Genomic DNA, 20,203 nt, shown 5'->3' on the forward strand with positions numbered 1-20,203 from the left:
ATGGATGAAGGGGAGATCCCGGCACACAATCAGAACTTCCAGAGGACTATGGATGGAGGGGAGATCCCGGCACACAACCAGAACTCCCAGAGGACTATGGATGGAGGGGAGATCTCTGCACACAACCAGAACTTCCAGAGAACTATAAATGGAGGGGAGATCCCGGCACATAACCAGAACTTCCAGAGGACTATGGATGGAGGGGAGATCCCGGCACACAACCAGAACTTCCAGAGGACTATGGATGGAGGGGAGATCCCGGCACACAATCAGAACTTCCAGAGGACTATGAATGGAGGGGGGATCTCTGCACACAGTCAGAACCTCCAGAGGACCATGGATGGAGGGGAGATTCCGGCACACAAGCAGAACCTCCAGAGGACTGTGGATGGAGGGGAGATCCCGGCACACAATCAGAACTTCCAGAGGACTATGGATGGAGGGGAGATCCCGGCACACAACCAGAACTTCCAGAGGAATGTGGATGGAGGGGAGATCCCGGCACACAACCAGAACTTTCAGAGGACTATGGATGGAGGGGAGATCCCGGCACACAATCAGAACTTCCACAGGACTATGAATGGAGGGGAGATCCCGGCACACAACCAGAACTTCCAGAGGACTATGAATGAAGGGGAGATCCCGGCACACAATCAGAACTTCCAGAGGACTATGGATGGAGGGGAGATCCCGGCACACAATCAGAACTTCCAGAGGACTATGGATGGAGGGGAGATCCCGGCACACAATCAGAACTTCCAGAGGACTATGGATGGAGGAGAGATCCCGGCACACAACCAGAACTTCCAGAGGACTATGGATGGAGGGGAGATCCCGGCACACAATCAGAACTTCCAGAGGACTATGGATGGAGGGGAGATCCCGGCACACAACTAGAACTTCCAGAGGACTATGGATGGAGGGGAGATCCCGGCACACAACCAGAACTTTCAGAGGACTATGGATGGAGGGGAGATCCCGGCACACAACCAGAACTTTCAGAGGACTATGGATGGAGGGGAGATCCCGGCACACAACCAGAACTTTCAGAGGACTATGGATGGAGGGGAGATCCCGGCACACAACCAGAACTTTCAGAGGACTATGGATGGAGGGGAGATCCCGGCACACAATCAGAACTTCCAGAGGACTATGGATGGAGGGGAGATCCCGGCACACAATCAGAACTTCCAGAGGACTATGGATGGAGGGGAGATCCCGGCACACAACCAGAACTTCCAGAGGACTATGGATGGAGGGGAGATCCCGGCACACAACCAGAACTTCCAGAGGACTATGAATGGAGGGGAGATCCCGGCACACAATCAGAACTTCCAGAGGACTATGGATGGAGGGGAGATCCCGGCACACAACTAGAACTTCCAGAGGACTATGGATGGAGGGGATATCCCGGCACACAACCAGAACTTCCAGAGGACTATGGATGGAGGGGAGATCCCGGCACACAACCAGAACTTCCAGAGGACTATGAATGGAGGGGAGATCCCGGCACACAATCAGAACTTCCAGAGGACTATGAATGGAGGGGAGATCCGGCACACAATCAGAACTTCCAGAGGACTATGGATGGAGGGGATATCCCGGCACACAATCAGAACTTCCAGAGGACTATGGATGGAGGGGAGATCCCGGCACACAACTAGAACTTCCAGAGGACTATGGATGGAGGGGAGATCCCGGCACACAATCAGAACTTCCAGAGGACTATGGATGGAAGGGAGATCCCGGCACACAACCAGAACTTCCAGAGGACTATGGATGGAGGGGAGATCCCGGCACACAACCAGAACTTCCAGAGGACTATGGATGGAGGGGAGATCCGGCACACAATCAGAACTTCCAGAGGACTATGGATGGAGGGGAGATCCCAGCACACAACCAGAACTTCCAGAGGACTATGGATGGAGGGGAGATCCCGACACACAATCAGAACTTCCAGAGGACTATGAATGGAGGGGAGATCCCAGCACACAACCAGAACTTCCAGAGGACTATGAATGGAGGGGAGATCCCGGCACACAACCAGAACTTCCAGAGGACTATGGATGGAGGAGAGATCCCGGCACACAACCAGAACTTCCAGAGAACTATGGATGGAGGGGAGATCCTGGCACACAACCAGAACTTCCAGAGGACTATGAATGGAGGGGAGATCCCGGCACACAATCAGAACTTCCAGAGGACTATGGATGGAGGGGAGATCCCGGCACACAATCAGAACTTCCAGAGGACTATAAATGGAGGGGAGATCCTGGCACACAACCAGAACTTCCAGAGGACTATGAATGGAGGGGAGATCCCGGCACACAATCAGAACTTCCAGAGGACTATGGATGGAGGGGAGATCCCGGCACACAATCAGAACTTCCAGAGGACTATGGATGGAGGGGAGATCTCTGCACAAAACCAGAACTTCCAGAGGACTATAAATGGAGGGGAGATCCCAGCACACAATCAGAACTTCCAGAGGACTATGAATGGAGGGGAGATCCCGGCACACAATCAGAACTTCCAGAGGACTATGGATGGAGGGGAGATCCCGGCACACAATCAGAACTTCCAGAGGACTATGGATGGAGGGGAGATCCCGGCACACAATCAGAACTTCCAGAGGACTATGGATGGAGGGGAGATCCCGGCACACAATCAGAACTTCCAGAGGACTATGGATGGAGGGGAGATCTCTGCACAAAACCAGAACTTCCAGAGGACTATGGATGGAGGGGAGATCCCAACACACAATCAGAACTTCCAGAGGACTATGGATGGAGGGGAGATCCCGGCACACAATCAGAACTTCCAGAGGACTATGGATGGAGGGGAGATCCCGTCACACAACCAGAACTTCCAGAGGACTATGGATGGAGGGGAGATCCCGACACACAACCAGAACTTCCAGAGGATTATAAATGGAGGGGAGATCCCAGCACACAACCAGAACTTCCAGAGGACTATGAATGGAGGGGAGATCCCGGCACACAATCAGAACTTCCAGAGGGCTATGGATGGAGGGGAGATCCCGGCACACAATCAGAACTTCCAGAGGACTATGGATGGAGGGGAGATCCCGGCACACAATCAGAACTTCCAGAGGACTATGGATGGAGGGGAGATCCCGGCACACAATCAGAACTTCCAGAGGACTATGGATGGAGGGGAGATCTCTGCACAAAACCAGAACTTCCAGAGGACTATGGATGGAGGGGAGATCCCAACACACAATCAGAACTTCCAGAGGACTATGGATGGAGGGGAGATCCCGGCACACAATCAGAACTTCCAGAGGACTATGGATGGAAGGGAGATCCCGTCACACAACCAGAACTTCCAGAGGACTATGGATGGAGGGGAGATCCCGACACACAACCAGAACTTCCAGAGGACTATAAATGGAGGGGAGATCCCGGCACACAACCAGAACTACCAGAGGACTATAAATGGAGGGGAGATCCGGGCACACAACCAGAACTTCCAGAGGACTATGGATGGAGGGGAGATCCCGGCACACAATCAGAACTTCCAGAGGACTATAAATGTAGGGGAGATCCCGGCACACAACCAGAACTTCCAGAGGACTATGAATGGAGGGGAGATCCCGGCACACAATCAGAACTTCCAGAGGACTATGGATGGAGGGGAGATCCCGGCACACAATCAGAACTTCCAGAGGACTATGGATGGAGGGGAGATCCCGGCACACAATCAGAACTTCCAGAGGACTATGGATGGAGGGGAGATCCCAGCACACAATCAGAACTTCCAGAGGACTATAAATGGAGGGGAGATCCCGGCACACAATCAGAACTTCCAGAGGACTATGGATGGAGGGGAGATCCTGGCACACAACCAGAACTTCCAGAGGACTATGAATGGAGGGGAGATCCCGGCACACAATCAGAACTTCCAGAGGACTATGGATGGAGGGGAGATCCCGGCACACAATCAGAACTTCCAGAGGACTATGGATGGAGGGGAGATCCCGGCACACAATCAGAACTTCCAGAGGACTATGGATGGAGGGGAGATCTCTGCACAAAACCAGAACTTCCAGAGGACTATAAATGGAGGGGAGATCCCAGCACACAATCAGAACTTCCAGAGGACTATGAATGGAGGGGAGATCCCGGCACACAATCAGAACTTCCAGAGGGCTATGGATGGAGGGGAGATCCCGGCACACAATCAGAACTTCCAGAGGACTATGGATGGAGGGGAGATCCCGGCACACAATCAGAACTTCCAGAGGACTATGGATGGAGGGGAGATCCCGGCACACAATCAGAACTTCCAGAGGACTATGGATGGAGGGGAGATCTCTGCACAAAACCAGAACTTCCAGAGGACTATGGATGGAGGGGAGATCCCAACACACAATCAGAACTTCCAGAGGACTATGGATGGAGGGGAGATCCCGGCACACAATCAGAACTTCCAGAGGACTATGGATGGAAGGGAGATCCCGTCACACAACCAGAACTTCCAGAGGACTATGGATGGAGGGGAGATCCCGACACACAACCAGAACTTCCAGAGGACTATAAATGGAGGGGAGATCCCGGCACACAACCAGAACTACCAGAGGACTATAAATGGAGGGGAGATCCGGGCACACAACCAGAACTTCCAGAGGACTATGGATGGAGGGGAGATCCCGGCACACAATCAGAACTTCCAGAGGACTATAAATGTAGGGGAGATCCCGGCACACAACCAGAACTTCCAGAGGACTATGAATGGAGGGGAGATCCCGGCACACAATCAGAACTTCCAGAGGACTATGGATGGAGGGGAGATCCCGGCACACAATCAGAACTTCCAGAGGACTATGGATGGAGGGGAGATCCCGGCACACAATCAGAACTTCCAGAGGACTATGGATGGAGGGGAGATCCCAGCACACAATCAGAACTTCCAGAGGACTATAAATGGAGGGGAGATCCCGGCACACAACCAGAACTACCAGAGGACTATAAATGGAGGGGAGATCCGGGCACACAACCAGAACTTCCAGAGGACTATGGATGGAGGGGAGATCCCGGCACACAATCAGAACTTCCAGAGGACTATAAATGTAGGGGAGATCCCGGCACACAACCAGAACTTCCAGAGGACTATGAATGGAGGGGAGATCCCGGCACACAATCAGAACTTCCAGAGGACTATGGATGGAGGGGAGATCCCGGCACACAATCAGAACTTCCAGAGGACTATGGATGGAGGGGAGATCCCGGCACACAATCAGAACTTCCAGAGGACTATGGATGGAGGGGAGATCCCAGCACACAATCAGAACTTCCAGAGGACTATAAATGGAGGGGAGATCCCGGCACACAATCAGAACTTCCAGAGGACTATGGATGGAGGGGAGATCCTGGCACACAACCAGAACTTCCAGAGGACTATGAATGGAGGGGAGATCCCGGCACACAATCAGAACTTCCAGAGGACTATGGATGGAGGGGAGATCCCGGCACACAATCAGAACTTCCAGAGGACTATGGATGGAGGGGAGATCCCGGCACACAATCAGAACTTCCAGAGGACTATGGATGGAGGGGAGATCTCTGCACAAAACCAGAACTTCCAGAGGACTATAAATGGAGGGGAGATCCCAGCACACAATCAGAACTTCCAGAGGACTATGAATGGAGGGGAGATCCCGGCACACAATCAGAACTTCCAGAGGGCTATGGATGGAGGGGAGATCCCGGCACACAATCAGAACTTCCAGAGGACTATGGATGGAGGGGAGATCCCGGCACACAATCAGAACTTCCAGAGGACTATGGATGGAGGGGAGATCCCGGCACACAATCAGAACTTCCAGAGGACTATGGATGGAGGGGAGATCTCTGCACAAAACCAGAACTTCCAGAGGACTATGGATGGAGGGGAGATCCCAACACACAATCAGAACTTCCAGAGGACTATGGATGGAGGGGAGATCCCGGCACACAATCAGAACTTCCAGAGGACTATGGATGGAAGGGAGATCCCGTCACACAACCAGAACTTCCAGAGGACTATGGATGGAGGGGAGATCCCGACACACAACCAGAACTTCCAGAGGACTATAAATGGAGGGGAGATCCCGGCACACAACCAGAACTACCAGAGGACTATAAATGGAGGGGAGATCCGGGCACACAACCAGAACTTCCAGAGGACTATGGATGGAGGGGAGATCCCGGCACACAATCAGAACTTCCAGAGGACTATGGATGGAGGGGAGATCCCGGCACACAACCAGAACTTCCAGAGGACTATGGATGGAGGGGAGATCCCGGCACACAACCAGAACTTCCAGAGGACTATGGATGGAGGGGAGATCCCGGCACACAATCAGAACTTCCAGAGGACTATGAATGGAGGGGGGATCTCTGCACACAGTCAGAACTTCCAGAGGACCATGGATGGAGGGGAGATTCCGGCACACAAGCAGAACCTCCAGAGGACTGTGGATGGAGGTTGAGATTCCTGGAACACAACAAGAACCTCCAGAGGACTGTGGATGGAGGGGAGATCCTGGAACACAACAAAACCTCCAGAGGACTGTGGATGGAGGGGAGATTCCTGGAACACAACAAGAACCTCCAGAGGACTGTGGATGGAGGGGAGATCATGGAAAACAACCAGAACCTCCAGAGGACTGTGGATGGAGGGGAGATCCTGGAACACAACCAGAACCTCCAGAGGACTGTGGATGGAGGGGAGATACCGGAACACAACAAGAACCTCCAGAGGACTGTGGATGGAGGGGAGATCCTGGAACACAACAGAACCTCCAGAGGACTGTGGATGGAGGCAAGATTCCTGGAACACAACAAGAACCTCCAGAGGACTGTGGATGGAGGGGAGATCATGGAAAACAACCAGAACCTCCAGAGGACTGTGGATGGAGGGGAGATCCCGGAACACAACAAGAACCTTCAGAGGACTGTGGATGGAGGGGAGATCGTGGAAAACAACCAGAACCTCCAGAGGACTGTGGATGGAGGGGAGATCCTGGAACACAACCAGAACCTCCAGAGGACTGTGGATGGAGGGGAGATACCGGAACACAACAAGAACCTCCAGAGGACTGTGGATGGAGGGGAGATCCTGGAACACAACAGAACCTCCAGAGGACTGTGGATGGAGGCAAGATTCCTGGAACACAACAAGAACCTCCAGAGGACTGTGGATGGAGGGGAGATCATGGAAAACAACCAGAACCTCCAGAGGACTGTGGATGGAGGGGAGATCCCGGAACACAACAAGAACCTCCAGAGGACTGTGGATGGAGGGGAGATCCTGGAACACAACAAAACCTCCAGAGGACTGTGGATGGAGGCAAGATTCCTGGAACACAACAAGAACCTCCAGAGGACTGTGGATGGAGGGGAGATCATGGAAAACAACCAGAACCTCCAGAGGACTGTGGATGGAGGGGAGATTCCTGGAACACAACCAGAACCTCCAGAGGACTGAGGATGGAGGGGAGATCCTGGCACACAACCAGAACTTCCAGAGGACTGAGGATGGAGGGGAGATCCTGGCACACAACCAGAAATTCCAGAGGACTATGGATGGAGGGGAGATCCTGGCACACAACTAGAAATAAAAAAAACGCCAGGTTGGTATCGCTCTAAGAACTTTGTGCACTTTGCACCATATCTGGTCAGGAGGAAATGTCCTCCATTATTTCCATAGAAACTTAGAAATGACATTCCAGCTTTGGGTAAGAACTGAGAAATACGGAGACGGCGTTCCCTTCTTCATACCCCAGGGTGCTCCTCTCCTCTGGTGCCATAGGGTCTCTCTTCTTAGAAATGATGATGATTTGTACTAATCTGCTTTTCAAGGATTTAAGAATAATTCTGAACCTGTAGGTCCCTCCTAGATGGGTGGTAGGATTTGGTAAATTTAGTTCTTGCTCACTGTATTTGATTATTTTAGCCTGTTCAGTGTGTCACCTGCTGCAGGTTTGATTGCTCTCTCTGCTTTCTGGAGAAATGTGGGTCATTCTGGAACATAAGCAAGGCAAATGGGCAGAATTTAATATTTATACAGTCCTGGCCAATCCATGGGAAGGTGGCCCAGATGGGTGCTGGGAGTCTGTATAAATACTCGGAGACACAGAGCTTCCAGGTCTTTTTCTTGGAAGAAGATCACAGCCTGTGGGGGGATGCTTGCCCCCTTAGGTCATCCTGCGTGACCAGGCCTCAGGTGGGTGACCTGGAGACCTGCACAAAGCTGAGGGATTGTCGTCTGAGGATCTAGTCTGGTATGAGAGGGAGAAGGCGTTGTGTGGATGTTGGAAGGAGGGGGGAGGGGATGGCTGTGGACAGGATACACAGTTGGCCGTCCGGCTGATTTGTTTGGAGAAATAAAAGTCGATCGTTTTTGAGATAGAACTCCTTTTATAGAAAAACCTCCTCCCCACACTTTGTAAATCGGTTTTAAATTCCGCTCTGAGTGGTTCTCGCTCACCGTCTGAAATCATCTTTAATACGAGGCCGACGCTCAAACAATTTGCATGTTGGCAATAAAACGTTGGCACTTCTCCACTGTTTTCCTATTTAATTCTTAATTTACATTTTTAATGTGCTGTGTCCTCATTTCTATGACTCCTTCCACTCATCTGCATTTCTATCTAATAGAACGCCGTTCCTCCACAAATAATTATGCATGCTAAGCAGCAGTTAGGACCACTTGCCGGAGTGGAAATCGGTGAAACGGTTTCATTGTCAAGATGTTCTCCTGCCAGTTTCTGCTTCAAGCAGCAGTTTTCCTCCCAGTCTCCTCCTCGGCCCCCCCAAGCAGCAGTTTTCCTCCTCGGCCTCCCTGGATGGAGAAGATGTCATTAAACTCAGCGTCTTCCTGGAGAGCTTCTGTCTTCTCCGAGAGCTGAGGAGGGCCCCCCCCCCCAAAAAAAAATACAAATTTCCCATTCTAGCCCAAATAACCTTAGTCACGCCTACTAGCACAAATCCCCTCCCCCTCCACCATATCACTTCTTCTAGAACACAATTCCCCCCCCCCCCCCATTCTCCCTCCCAACACAAATCCCCCAAAATCACAACTTATAGCACCCCCAAATATTCCCTTCTAGAACAATTCATACCCCTGCTGCCCAAATATTCCCCCCTCCCAACACAAATCCCCTCCCCCCAATCTCCTTGTGGCACCCCCCCAAACCTCCCATGATACCACAATGCCCAGGGCAGACACCCCTTGACCCGGCCCTGCTAAGGGGACCCTATGGGCTAGGGTGACCAGACGTTTCTGGGGACAGTCCCCATAGGGAGGACACTGTCCCGGGACTCTGTGTATTATGCATTCCTGTGCCCAGTGTTGTGTGTATTATGTAGTCCTGTGCCCAGTGCTCTGTGTATTATGTAGTCCTGTGCCCAACGCTCTGTGTATTGTGCAGTCCTGTGCCCAGTGCTCTGTGTTTTATGTAGTCCTGTGCCCAGTGCTCTGTGTATTATGTAGTCCTGTGCCCAGTGCTCTGTGTATTATGTAGTCCTGTGCCCAGTGCTCTGTGTATTATGCAGTCCTGTGTCCAGTGCTCTGTGTATTATGCAGTCCTGTGCCCAGCGCTCTGTGCATTATGTAGTCCTGTGCCCAGCACTCTGTGTATTATGTAGTCCTGTGCCCAGTGCTCTGTGTATTATGCAGTCCTGTGCCCAGTGCTCTGTGTATTATGCAGTCCTGTGCCCAGCGCTCTGTGCATTATGCAGTCCTGTGCCCAGTACTCTGTGTATTATGTAGTCCTGTGCCCAGTGCTCTGTGTATTATGTAGTCCTGTGCCCAGTGCATATGGTCACAGGTGTGGCAGTAATCAGGCCGGGGGGGGGGGATTTAACTCAGTTTTCCGAAGAATGGGGTTAATTGCAGTTCATCCATGATTTAGCTGAGTGGGGGGTTGGGGGGGGGGTGGGGCCAGGCAGGTTTGGGCGTTTTTTTTCTCTTAATAAATGAAATCGTTTAAAAACTGGATTTTGTATTTCCACGGAAATCTCTGGAATAAAATATTTGTTTGATGATCGGAATCATTTATAGGACAAATATGCAGAAAATTCAGGAAGGGGTAAATACTTTTTTACAGCTTTGTAAGTGGCGCCCAATGTGAGTGTGAGACGGGTTATAGGGGGAGGGACTCAGAGACCCGCCCCCTTCCTCTGGATCCTTGGCGCACTGTAATTGGACCAGGAGTATTTATTATAGGGTTAGAGTGCCTCTTTAACCACTTCCCGCACATCGATGGACGGTTGTCCCGGGATGAAATGCGGCGGCAGGGATCACCTCGCTATCGGTCGGCTCTCTTGTCATAGAAATCCGAGTGGCTCGCCAGCTGCTCAATTGCTATTACAAGCAGCAGGAGGGGATGCGCCCCCCCCCCTCCTACCACCTTCCGCGACCCTTTTGGGCTCTCCCATCCCACTGGAAGACCTGAGCAACCATCCAGCGTGTCAGTGCAGCCTCATCATTGCCCATCAGTGCAGTAACATCAGTGTTCATCAGTGCAGCCTCATCAGTAGTGATGGACGAACATCGGTCGGGGCCATGTTTTTCTCAAAAGTCAGCGAACCGCGAGTGTCCAGCACATGGACAATGTCATAACAGAAGTATGGAAATTGAAAAAGTTGCCCTAAATTTTTTAATTTTTTTCTTTTACAGCAAAAAATATATTTTTTTTTTCATAAATCAGCCAGAACTGACAGCAGCCGGTAAATACATGTCTAATACATATAGGGTCCATTCACACATCTGTAAAATGGGTCCGCATCCATTCCACAATTTGGCGGAACCTTTACAGACCCATTGTTTTTCATTTCCAGTCTGAAAAATTAGGCATTCGCAGGATAAAGAAGTAAGTGTCGGCCATTCCAGGCCCCAAAAATTAGCCCACATGGGTTTAACTGACAGCTAAGAACTTTGTATTCTTTGGCTGGAGGTACATTAGACATTCACAGGATACAGAAGTAAGTGTCGGCCTCTATAGGCCCCAAAAATTAGCTCACATGGGTTGAGCTGACAGCAAAGAACTTAGTATTTGCTGGCTGGAGGTACATTAGGCATTCATAGAAAAAATAATTGTCGGCCCTGAGAGGCCCTCAAAAATTTGCCATTCAATGGAAATGAAATGCCTTTTATGCCGCTGTATGTAGCCAAGCCAAGGACCAGGAATTGTTGTGGGTGGAGAAATTTTGATGAAACCCGGTCTACTGGTCACATGTGTTGAATTCCTCAGAGATCCATGCCTCATTCATTTTTATAAATGTGAGGTAGTCTACACTGTCATGAGCTAGGCGAGTGCGCTTATCGGCCACGATCCCCCATCCTGCACAGAATGTCCTTTCGGACAGGACACTGGATGGGGGGACAAGCCAACATTTCCATTGCAAATTGTGCAAGCTCTGGCCAGAGGTCAAGCCTGCCCACCCAGTAGTCTAGGGGTTCATCACTCCTCAGAGCATCCACATCGGCCGTTAACCCGATGTAGTCGGACACCTGTCGGTCTAGGCGTTCCCTCATGCTGGATCCGGAGTACAGCTGTCGATGGTTCGGCTGAAAGAAGGATCTCATATCTGAAGTGACCAAGACATCTTCCAACCGCCCTCTTCTTGCAGGCGCTGTTGGATTGCTACCCGCAACTGTCTCTCTGTGATTGTGATAACATTTCTGCCATTTTGTGTAAGTACGTTGCCACCGAGTACTGGTCCTTGGCCTTTATGCGTTTTATACGGGGGGTCCCCCTTAAAACACTGCAGCATGTAGGCCCCCATTCCCACTAAACTGGAAGCGGTGTAGTGGCCTGCATCCAGCTCATCATCCAGGATAATGTTGTCCTCGTTCTCCTCCCCCCATCCACGGATAACACCAGGGATCCCAGAAGGGTTTAAAGCATGCTCTTCTTGCTCCTCCTCACCCCCCCCCCCCGGGCACCATCCTCCTCCTCTGACTCCTCTTCAGACTCCTGCTGTTGATTTGTCTCAGATGGAGTATCACCCACTGGGAATTCATTCAACGTTGCGACTTCCTCATCTTCCTGCTCCTCGACGGCTTGATCAATGACACGACGCAATGCACGCTCCAGAAAGAAGGAATAAGGTATGATGTCACTGATGGTGCCCTGGCCGCTACTGACCAGTTTGGTGATCTCATCGAATGGCCGCAGAAGTCTGCATGCGTCCCGCATGAGCAGCCACTGGCGAGGTGAAAAAAAACCCAAGCTCCCCAGAACCTGTCCTGCCGCAGAGTTCGTACAGGTAGTCATTAACTGCACATTTCTGCTGGAGCAGCCTATCGAGCATATACAACACTGAGTTCCATCGCGTTGGGCAGTCACAAATAAGACGCCTGACGGGGCAGGTTGTGTCGCCGCTGAATGTCAGCAAGGCGAGCCATGGCTGTGTAAGATCTTCAGAAATGAGCAGAAATTTTCCTGGCCTGCCGCAAGACATCCTGGACCCCAGGGTATTTGCCAACCAATCGCTGCACCACCAAGTTCAGGACGTGTGCCATGCATGGCACGTGTGTTATTTTGCCCTGTTATGCGCACTCAGCAGATTGGCACCGTTGTCGCACACCACTTTACCAACTGACAAATTCAGCTGTGTCAGCCACTGATCTGCCTGTGAACGCAAAGCTGAAAGGAGTGCAGGACCAGTGTGGCTCTTGGCTTCCAGACACAACAGACGCAGCACAGCATGGCAACGTCTCACCTGGCATGTGGAATAGGTTCTGGGGATCCTGGGAGAAGAGACGGTAGCAGCGGAAGAGGAGGAGTCAGCCGAGGAGCAGAGGGAGGAGGAGGAGGAGAAGAAGAGGCAGGCCTGCTTGCAATCCGTGACGGTACAACTAAATCTACACGGGTGCCACGGGTTGCATGCTTAACGGCCGTCAGAAGGTTCACCCAATGGGCAGTAAAAGTGATGAACCTTGCCTGCCCGTGTTTGCTAGACCATGTGTCTGTGTAGATAATACCCCGATTCAATCTGTGGTATTGGGGGGCCACAGGTTTATCACACCAGTTCTACAAATAATTGGCCAGTAACTGTTGTCACTGTGTGTAGCACAGTTAACACAGCAAAAGAGGCCAAATTTTTGCAGGACTAAAATACAATCTTAGAAATGTATACTTTTAAATAACACCCCACTTCAATATGTGGTATTGGGGGGCCACTGGTCTATCACACCAGTTGTTCAAAAAATTGGCCAGTGAGTTTGGCGCTGTGTGTATCAGACTTCACTCAGCAAAAGAGGCAATATTGTTGCAGGACACAAATACACTTGTAAAAGTATACTCAGATGGGCTCCAAAAATGAGCTCACATGGGTTGAACTGACAGCAAAGAACGTAGTATATGATTGCTAGAGGTACAGTAGGCATTCACAGTATACACAAGTTGGTGGCGGGCTGTTAAGGCCACAAACATGAGCTCACATGGGTTGAACTGACACCTTTTTTAACGCTCCAACATTTGAGCCACAGAAGCCTGGCTTTTTCCAGAAAAACGTGATGACGGCATCATGGAAGGTGGAGTGTTGGACAACTGTGAGGAGACAGGAGAAGGAGAAGAGGCTGGACGGTGAGAGCCTGGAGTGTGGCTTTGTGGGTTCTGACAGTTTTGCTCCCACTTGGCTCGGTGATGGGATTTCAGGTGCCTTCTTAAGGCGGTTGTCCCTAGGTGAGTGTTGGGCTTACCATGACTTATGCGTTGACTGCAAAGGCTGCAGATGGCAACACTGGTGTCAGCAACAGACACATTAAAAAAAGCCCACACTGCGGAGCCATGTGCCGGCGCCCTGGGAGCGCCAGATGTGACTGTACATGGTTGATGGCTCGCTCCTGATACATTACCAGTCTGCTTTGTACCTCTTGTGCAATGCAAGTTCTGCCTGCCTCTCCTCCCTATCTGCCGGTCCGTCAGTCCGCCAGTTCTACAAATAATTGGCCAGTAACTGTTGTCACTGTGTGTAGCACAGTTAACACAGCAAAAGAGGCCAAATGTTTGCCGGACTAAAATACAATCTTAGAAAAGTATACTGTTAGATAACACCTCAATTCAATATGTTGCATGGGGGGGGGCGCACAGGTTTATCACACAAGTTCTACAAATAATTGGCCAGTAACTGTTGTCACTGTGTGTAGCACTGTTAACACAGCAAAAGAGGCCAAATGTTTGCAGGACTAAAAGACACTCTTAGAAAATTATATTGTTAAATAACACCCCACTTCAATATGTGGCATTGGGGGGGGGGGGCATTGGTGTATCACACCAGTTCAAAAAAATGGCCAGGGAGTTTGGCGCTGTGTGTACCAGACTTCACTTAGCAAATGAGGCAATATTGTTGCAGGACACAAATACACTTGTAAAAGTATACTCAGATAACACCCCACTTCAATATGTGCTATTGGGGGGGGGGGGGGCAATTGATCTATCACACCAGTTATAATCAGGGTTTTTTTTCCGGGGGAACGCAGTCCTGGCATCTCCAGGACTGAATGTATGTAATGGCAAGGGGTGCTGGAGGTGTGCTGCAGGGTCTGTTGATGCTGGTTGCTGGGGATCTATTTTCACTGGAGGGAATCTATTATTGCAGGGGGGTCTGTTGCTGGGGAGATCTGTTCTTGCTGGCAGGGATCTATTGTTGCTAAGGGTGGGTCTTATGTTGCTGGGGGGTTAGTCATTTCTGGGAGGGATCTTCTGTTGAGGAAGAGGTCTATTGTTGCTTCCGGGGGTCTATTATTGCTGAGGAAGGGGGTGGTATTTTCTTGTAGGTGGTCCATTGTTGCTGGGGGGGGTGGATCTATTCTTCCAGAGGGTCTGCTGATGCTGGCTGTGAGGAGATCTGTTGTTGCTGCTAGGGAGGGGGGTGTTTTGTTGTGAGTGGTCCATTGTTGCTGGCTGCAGGGGATCTATTCTACTGCTTTTCTTGTTATCATTAACAAGCTCTTCGGAGGTGGGTAATGGGTGGAACCAAGAAACGGTGCTCGGAGGTGGGTAAGGGCGGAGACAAGGGGTGACTTGAAAAGGGGGAGTTTCGGCACCTATTCTCTGAGAAAAAAAGCCCTGGTTATAATACATTATAAGTGCTTTTGTCACTGTGTGTAGTGTTGCTGCAGAAACGCTCAGTCTCACAGCCACACCTGTCACAATGCTGCACAGTGCACAATAATACTACTAATCGACTATAATATTTTCTACAAAGTATATTATACTGCAGATATCCCCTCCCCCACACCACCCCCCCTTTTTTAGTGCACTGCACAGCAATACCAAAAAATTTGCATCCCTTTAAATGACTTTTGTGGACATTAACAGAGCGATTTCTGTGTGACTGCAGCCGATCTCTAACTGCCCCTAAAGCACTGACAGGATACCTGTCCCTAAGCTCTAAAGATACTAGACCTATACCGAAATACCAGCCCTGAAAAAGACTTTTGTGGATCTTCACAGCGCTATATGTGTCTAGAAACTCTCCCTGACGAGCACAGCAGACCTCTCCCTACACTGGCAGAAAGCGGAATGTGAAATGGCCGCCAGATTGGGTCTAGTTATAGGGTAGGGGGACTGTCTATGTGCTGGAATGTTTCAATTGGCTGTCCTGTTCCACCTGACGGCTGTGTCATGGGTCAAAGTTCTCCCCAATGTAAACTAATATGGCCGCCGCGAACGACGCCATGTTTCCGCAAATTTGGCGGGTAGCGAACAAACAAAATTTGCCACGAACCGACCACCGGGCGAACCGCAAGGCCATCTCTACTTATCAGTGCAGCCTCATCAGTGAAGAAGAAAAATTACATATTTGCAAAATACAGGTATAATATGGATCCAGTCTGGTATACGGCGTACCATGGATCCAGTCTGGTATACGGCGTACCATGGATCCAGTCTGGTATACGGCGTACCATGAATCCAGTCTGGTATACGGCGTACTATGGATCCAGTCTGGTATACGGCGTACTATGGATCCAGTCTGGTATACGGCGTACCATGGATCCAGTCTGGTATACGGCGTACCATGGATCCAGTCTGGTATACGCCGTACTATGGATCCAGTCTGGTATACGGCGTACCATGGATCCAGTCTGGTATACGGCGTACCATGGATCCAGTCTGGTATACGGCGTACTATGGATCCAGTCTGGTATACAGTGTACTATGGATCCAGTCTGGTATACGGCGTACCATGGATCCAGTCTGGTATACGGCGTACTATGGATCCAGTCTGGTATACAGTGTACTATGGATCCAGTCTGGTATACGGCGTACCATGGATCCAGTCTGGTATACGGCGTACCATGGATCCAGTCTGGTATACGCCGTACTATGGATCCAGTCTGGTATACGGCGTACCATGGATCCAGTCTGGTATACGGCTTACCATTGATCCAGTCTGGTATACGGCGTACCATGAATCCAGTCTGGTATACGGAGTACCATGGATCCAGTCTGGTATACGGCGTACTATGGATCCAGTCTGGTATACGGCGTACCATGGATCCAGTCTGGTATACGGCGTACCATGGATCCAGCCTGGTATACGGCGTACCATGGATCCAGCCTGGTATACGGCGTACCATGGATCCAGCCTGGTATACGGCGTACCATGGATCCGGTCTGGTATACGGCGTACCATGGATCCAGTCTAGTATGCGGCGTACCATGGATTCAGTTGGGTATACAGCATACTATGGATCCAGTCTGGTATACGGCGTACTATAGATCCAGTCTGGTATACGGTGTACTATGGATCCAGTCTGGTATACAGCGTACTATAGATCCAGTCTGGTATAAGGCATATTATAGATCCAGTCTGGTATACGGCGTACCATGGATCCAGTCTGGTATACAGCGTACTATGGATCCAGTCTGGTATACAGCGTACTATGGATCCAGTCTGGTATACGGCGTACTATGGATCCAGTATGGTATACAGTGTACTATGGATCCAGTCTGGTATACGCGTACTATGGATCCAGTCTGGTATACAGTGTACTATGGATCCAGTCTGGTATACGGCGTACTATGGATCCAGTCTGGTATACAGTGTACTATAGATCCAGTCTGGTATACGGCGTACTATAGATCCAGTCTAGTATACGGCGTACTATAGATCAAGTCTGGTATATGGCGTACTATGGATCCAGTCTGGTATACAGCATACTATAGATCCAGTCTGGTATACGGCGTACTATAGATCCAGTCTGGTATACGGCGTACTATAGATCCAGTCTGGTAAACGGCGTACTATAGATCCAGTCTGGTAAACGGCGTACTATAGATCCAGTCTGGTATACGGCGTACTATAGATCCAGTCTGGTAAACGGCGTACTATGGATCCAGTTGGCTTCAGTCAGTTGTAATGTGGGGAGATTTCTATGTTCCTTTTTTTTTTTTTCCATACAATGGATCTCATTTTTGCCGGGAAGTCTTTTGTGTCATCTCAGACGATCGATCTCTTCTATCTTTGTATGTATTATGTACTCTGACAATGTGATGTGGATTTTTCGGTCAGGCAGTCGATCGATCTCTTCTACCTCTGACAATGTAATGTGGAGTATTCGGTACTCGGGAAGGTCTCGTCTTTTCTCTCTCATTTCCCTCTTCTCTGCATGTCTTGAATTTGGGGCACAGATGGCGTTTAGCGCGTCTCAGCGTTTCCCTGACACCAATCGCATCACTTGGGTCCATCGGCCCTCGTGTGTCACATGCCAGGACTTGTATCAATATGGCAGGCGCCCATTTTCCCTCCAGCCAATCTCCTGTCTTGCTGGTCGTCAGCTCCATCTGTTGGCCTTCGTTGACGTTCAGAGAAGGTCTCTGGAGTTTCGGATCTTCAAAGAAATTAATTTTTAGCTCTGTGGGTGCGATTTACTTATCTCTGCAATCAGGAAGTCACTTTTCCAATGCGAGTACCGGCTCCGCTCCACTGGCTCTGCTCGGCTCGGCTCGGCTCCACTGGCTCTGCTCGACTTGGCTCCACTGGCTCTGCTCGGCTCGGCTCCACTGGCTCTGCTCGGCTCGGCTCCACTGGCTCTGCTCGGCTCGGCTCCACTGGCTCTGCTCGGCTCGCCTCCACTGGCTCTGCTCGGCTCCACTGGCTCGGCTCCACTGGCTCTGCTCGGCTTGGCTCCACTGGCTCTGCTCGGCTCGGCTCCACTGGCTCTGCTAGGCTCGGCTCGGCTCCACTGGCTCTGCTCGGCTCGGCTCCACTGGCTCGGCTCAGCTCGGCTCCACTGGCTCTGCTCGGCTCCGCTCCACTGGCTCTGCTCGGCTCAGCTCGGCTCCACTGGCTCTGCTCGGCTCGGCTCCACTGGCTCTGCTCGGCTCGGCTCCACTGGCTCGGCTCCACTGGCTCTGCTCGGCTCAGCTCGGCTCCACTCGGCTCTGCTCCACTGGCTCTGCTCGGCTCGGCTCCACTGGCTCGGCTCCACTCGGCTCGGCTCCACTCGGCTCGGCTCCACTGGCTCGGCTCGGCTCCACTGGCTCGGCTCAGCTCGGCTCCACTGGCTCGGCTCAGCTCGGCTCCACTGGCTCTGCTCGGCTCGGCTCCACTGGCTCTGCTCGGCTCGGCTCCACTGGCTCTGCTCGGCTCGGCTCCACTGGCTCTGCTTGGCTCCACTCGGCACTGCTCGGCTCGGCTCAGTTTGCTTTTCCACTAAAGTAGTAAGTGGGTGGGATTACAACGATTCTCTGACCAATCAGTGGCTAGTAGTGACAAACAATCAAGGCTGCAGGCAAAGGATTGTGGGATATGGTATCGGCACGGCCGCTTTGATCCCCAACCGAGGTGGAACTGTTTAACCGAGCCGTACCGTGTGGTGGAAAAGCGCCAAAGCGATCCGTAGAAGTTGAGGGCCAAAGTCCATCCATCCATCCATCCTTCCACCCATCTTCCTTCCATCCATCCTTCCTTCCACCTATCTTCCTTCCATCCATCCATCCATTCTTCCACCCATCTTCCTTCCACCCATCCATCCTTCCTTTCTTCCATCCATCCTTCCTTCCACCTATCTTCCATCCATCCATCCTTCCTTCCACCCATCTTCCTACCATCCATCCTTCCTTCCATCCATCCATCCATCCATCCTTCCTTTCTTCCATCTATCCTTCCTTCCCTCCATCCATCAATCCATCCATCCACCCATCCTTCCTACCTTCCTTCCATCTATCCATCCTTCCATCCATCCATCTTTCCTTTCTTCCATCCTTCCTTCCTTCCATCCATCCATCCATCCATCCATCCATCCATCCTACCATCCTTCCTTCCTTCCTTCCTTCCATTCATCCATCCATACAACCATCCACCCATCCTTCCTACCTTCCATCCATCCATCCTTCCTTCCATCCATCCATCTTTCCTTTCTTCCATCCATCCTTCCTTCCTCCTTCCTTCCACCCATCTTCCTACCATCCATCCATCCATCCTTCCTTCCATCCATCCATCCATCCATCCTTCCTTTCTTCCATCTATCCTTCCTTCCCTCCATCCATCAATCCATCCATCCACCCATCCTTCCTACCTTCCTTCCATCTATCCATCCTTCCATCCATCCATCTTTCCTTTCTTCCATCCTTCCTTCCTTCCATCCATCCATCCTACCATCCTTCCTTCCTTCCTTCCTTCCATTCATCCATCCATACAACCATCCACCCATCCTTCCTACCTTCCATCCATCCATCCTTCCTTCCATCCATTTATCTTTCCTTTCTTCCATCCATCCTTCCTTCCTCCTTCCTTCCACCCATCTTCCTACCATCCATCCATCCTTCCTTCCATCCATCCATCCATCCATCCATCCTTCCTTTCTTCCATCTATCCTTCCTTCCCTCCATCCATCAATCCATCCATCCACCCATCCTTCCTACCTTCCTTCCATCTATCCATCCTTCCATCCATCCATCTTTCCTTTCTTCCATCCATCCATCCATCCTTCCTTCCTTCCTTCCATCCATCCTACCATCCTTCCTTCCTTCCTTCCATTCATCCATCCATACAACCATCCACCCATCCTTCCTACCTTCCATCCATCCATCCTTCCTTCCATCCATCCATCTTTCCTTTCTTCCATCCAACCTTCCTTCCTTCCATCCATCCATCCATCCTTCCATCCATCCATCCTTCCTTCCATCCATCCATCCTTCCGGAATCTCTTCATATTCAGTGGACGGGTTGTGCTCACA

General features: G+C 51.0%; 2 protein-coding genes across 2 annotated transcripts in view; both read left to right on the forward strand.

Moving 5' to 3' along the window:
* GPR39 (G protein-coupled receptor 39) overlaps positions 1-20,203 on the forward strand; it is a 110,365-nt gene that overhangs the window by 10,593 nt on the left and 79,569 nt on the right. The window lies entirely within an intron of this gene.
* On the forward strand, positions 16,850-19,947 carry LOC309557753 (uncharacterized protein; the record flags this gene model as incomplete). The annotated part of the gene is made up of 3 exons (XM_082260520.1): positions 16,850-17,002; positions 19,513-19,584; positions 19,858-19,947. Coding segments are annotated over 3 exons (315 nt in total), but the record flags the coding sequence as incomplete, so codon positions are not given.

This window comes from Pelophylax lessonae (genome assembly GCF_965119305.1).
Source record: "Pelophylax lessonae genome assembly, chromosome: 6".
NCBI lineage: Eukaryota > Metazoa > Chordata > Amphibia > Anura > Ranidae > Pelophylax > Pelophylax lessonae.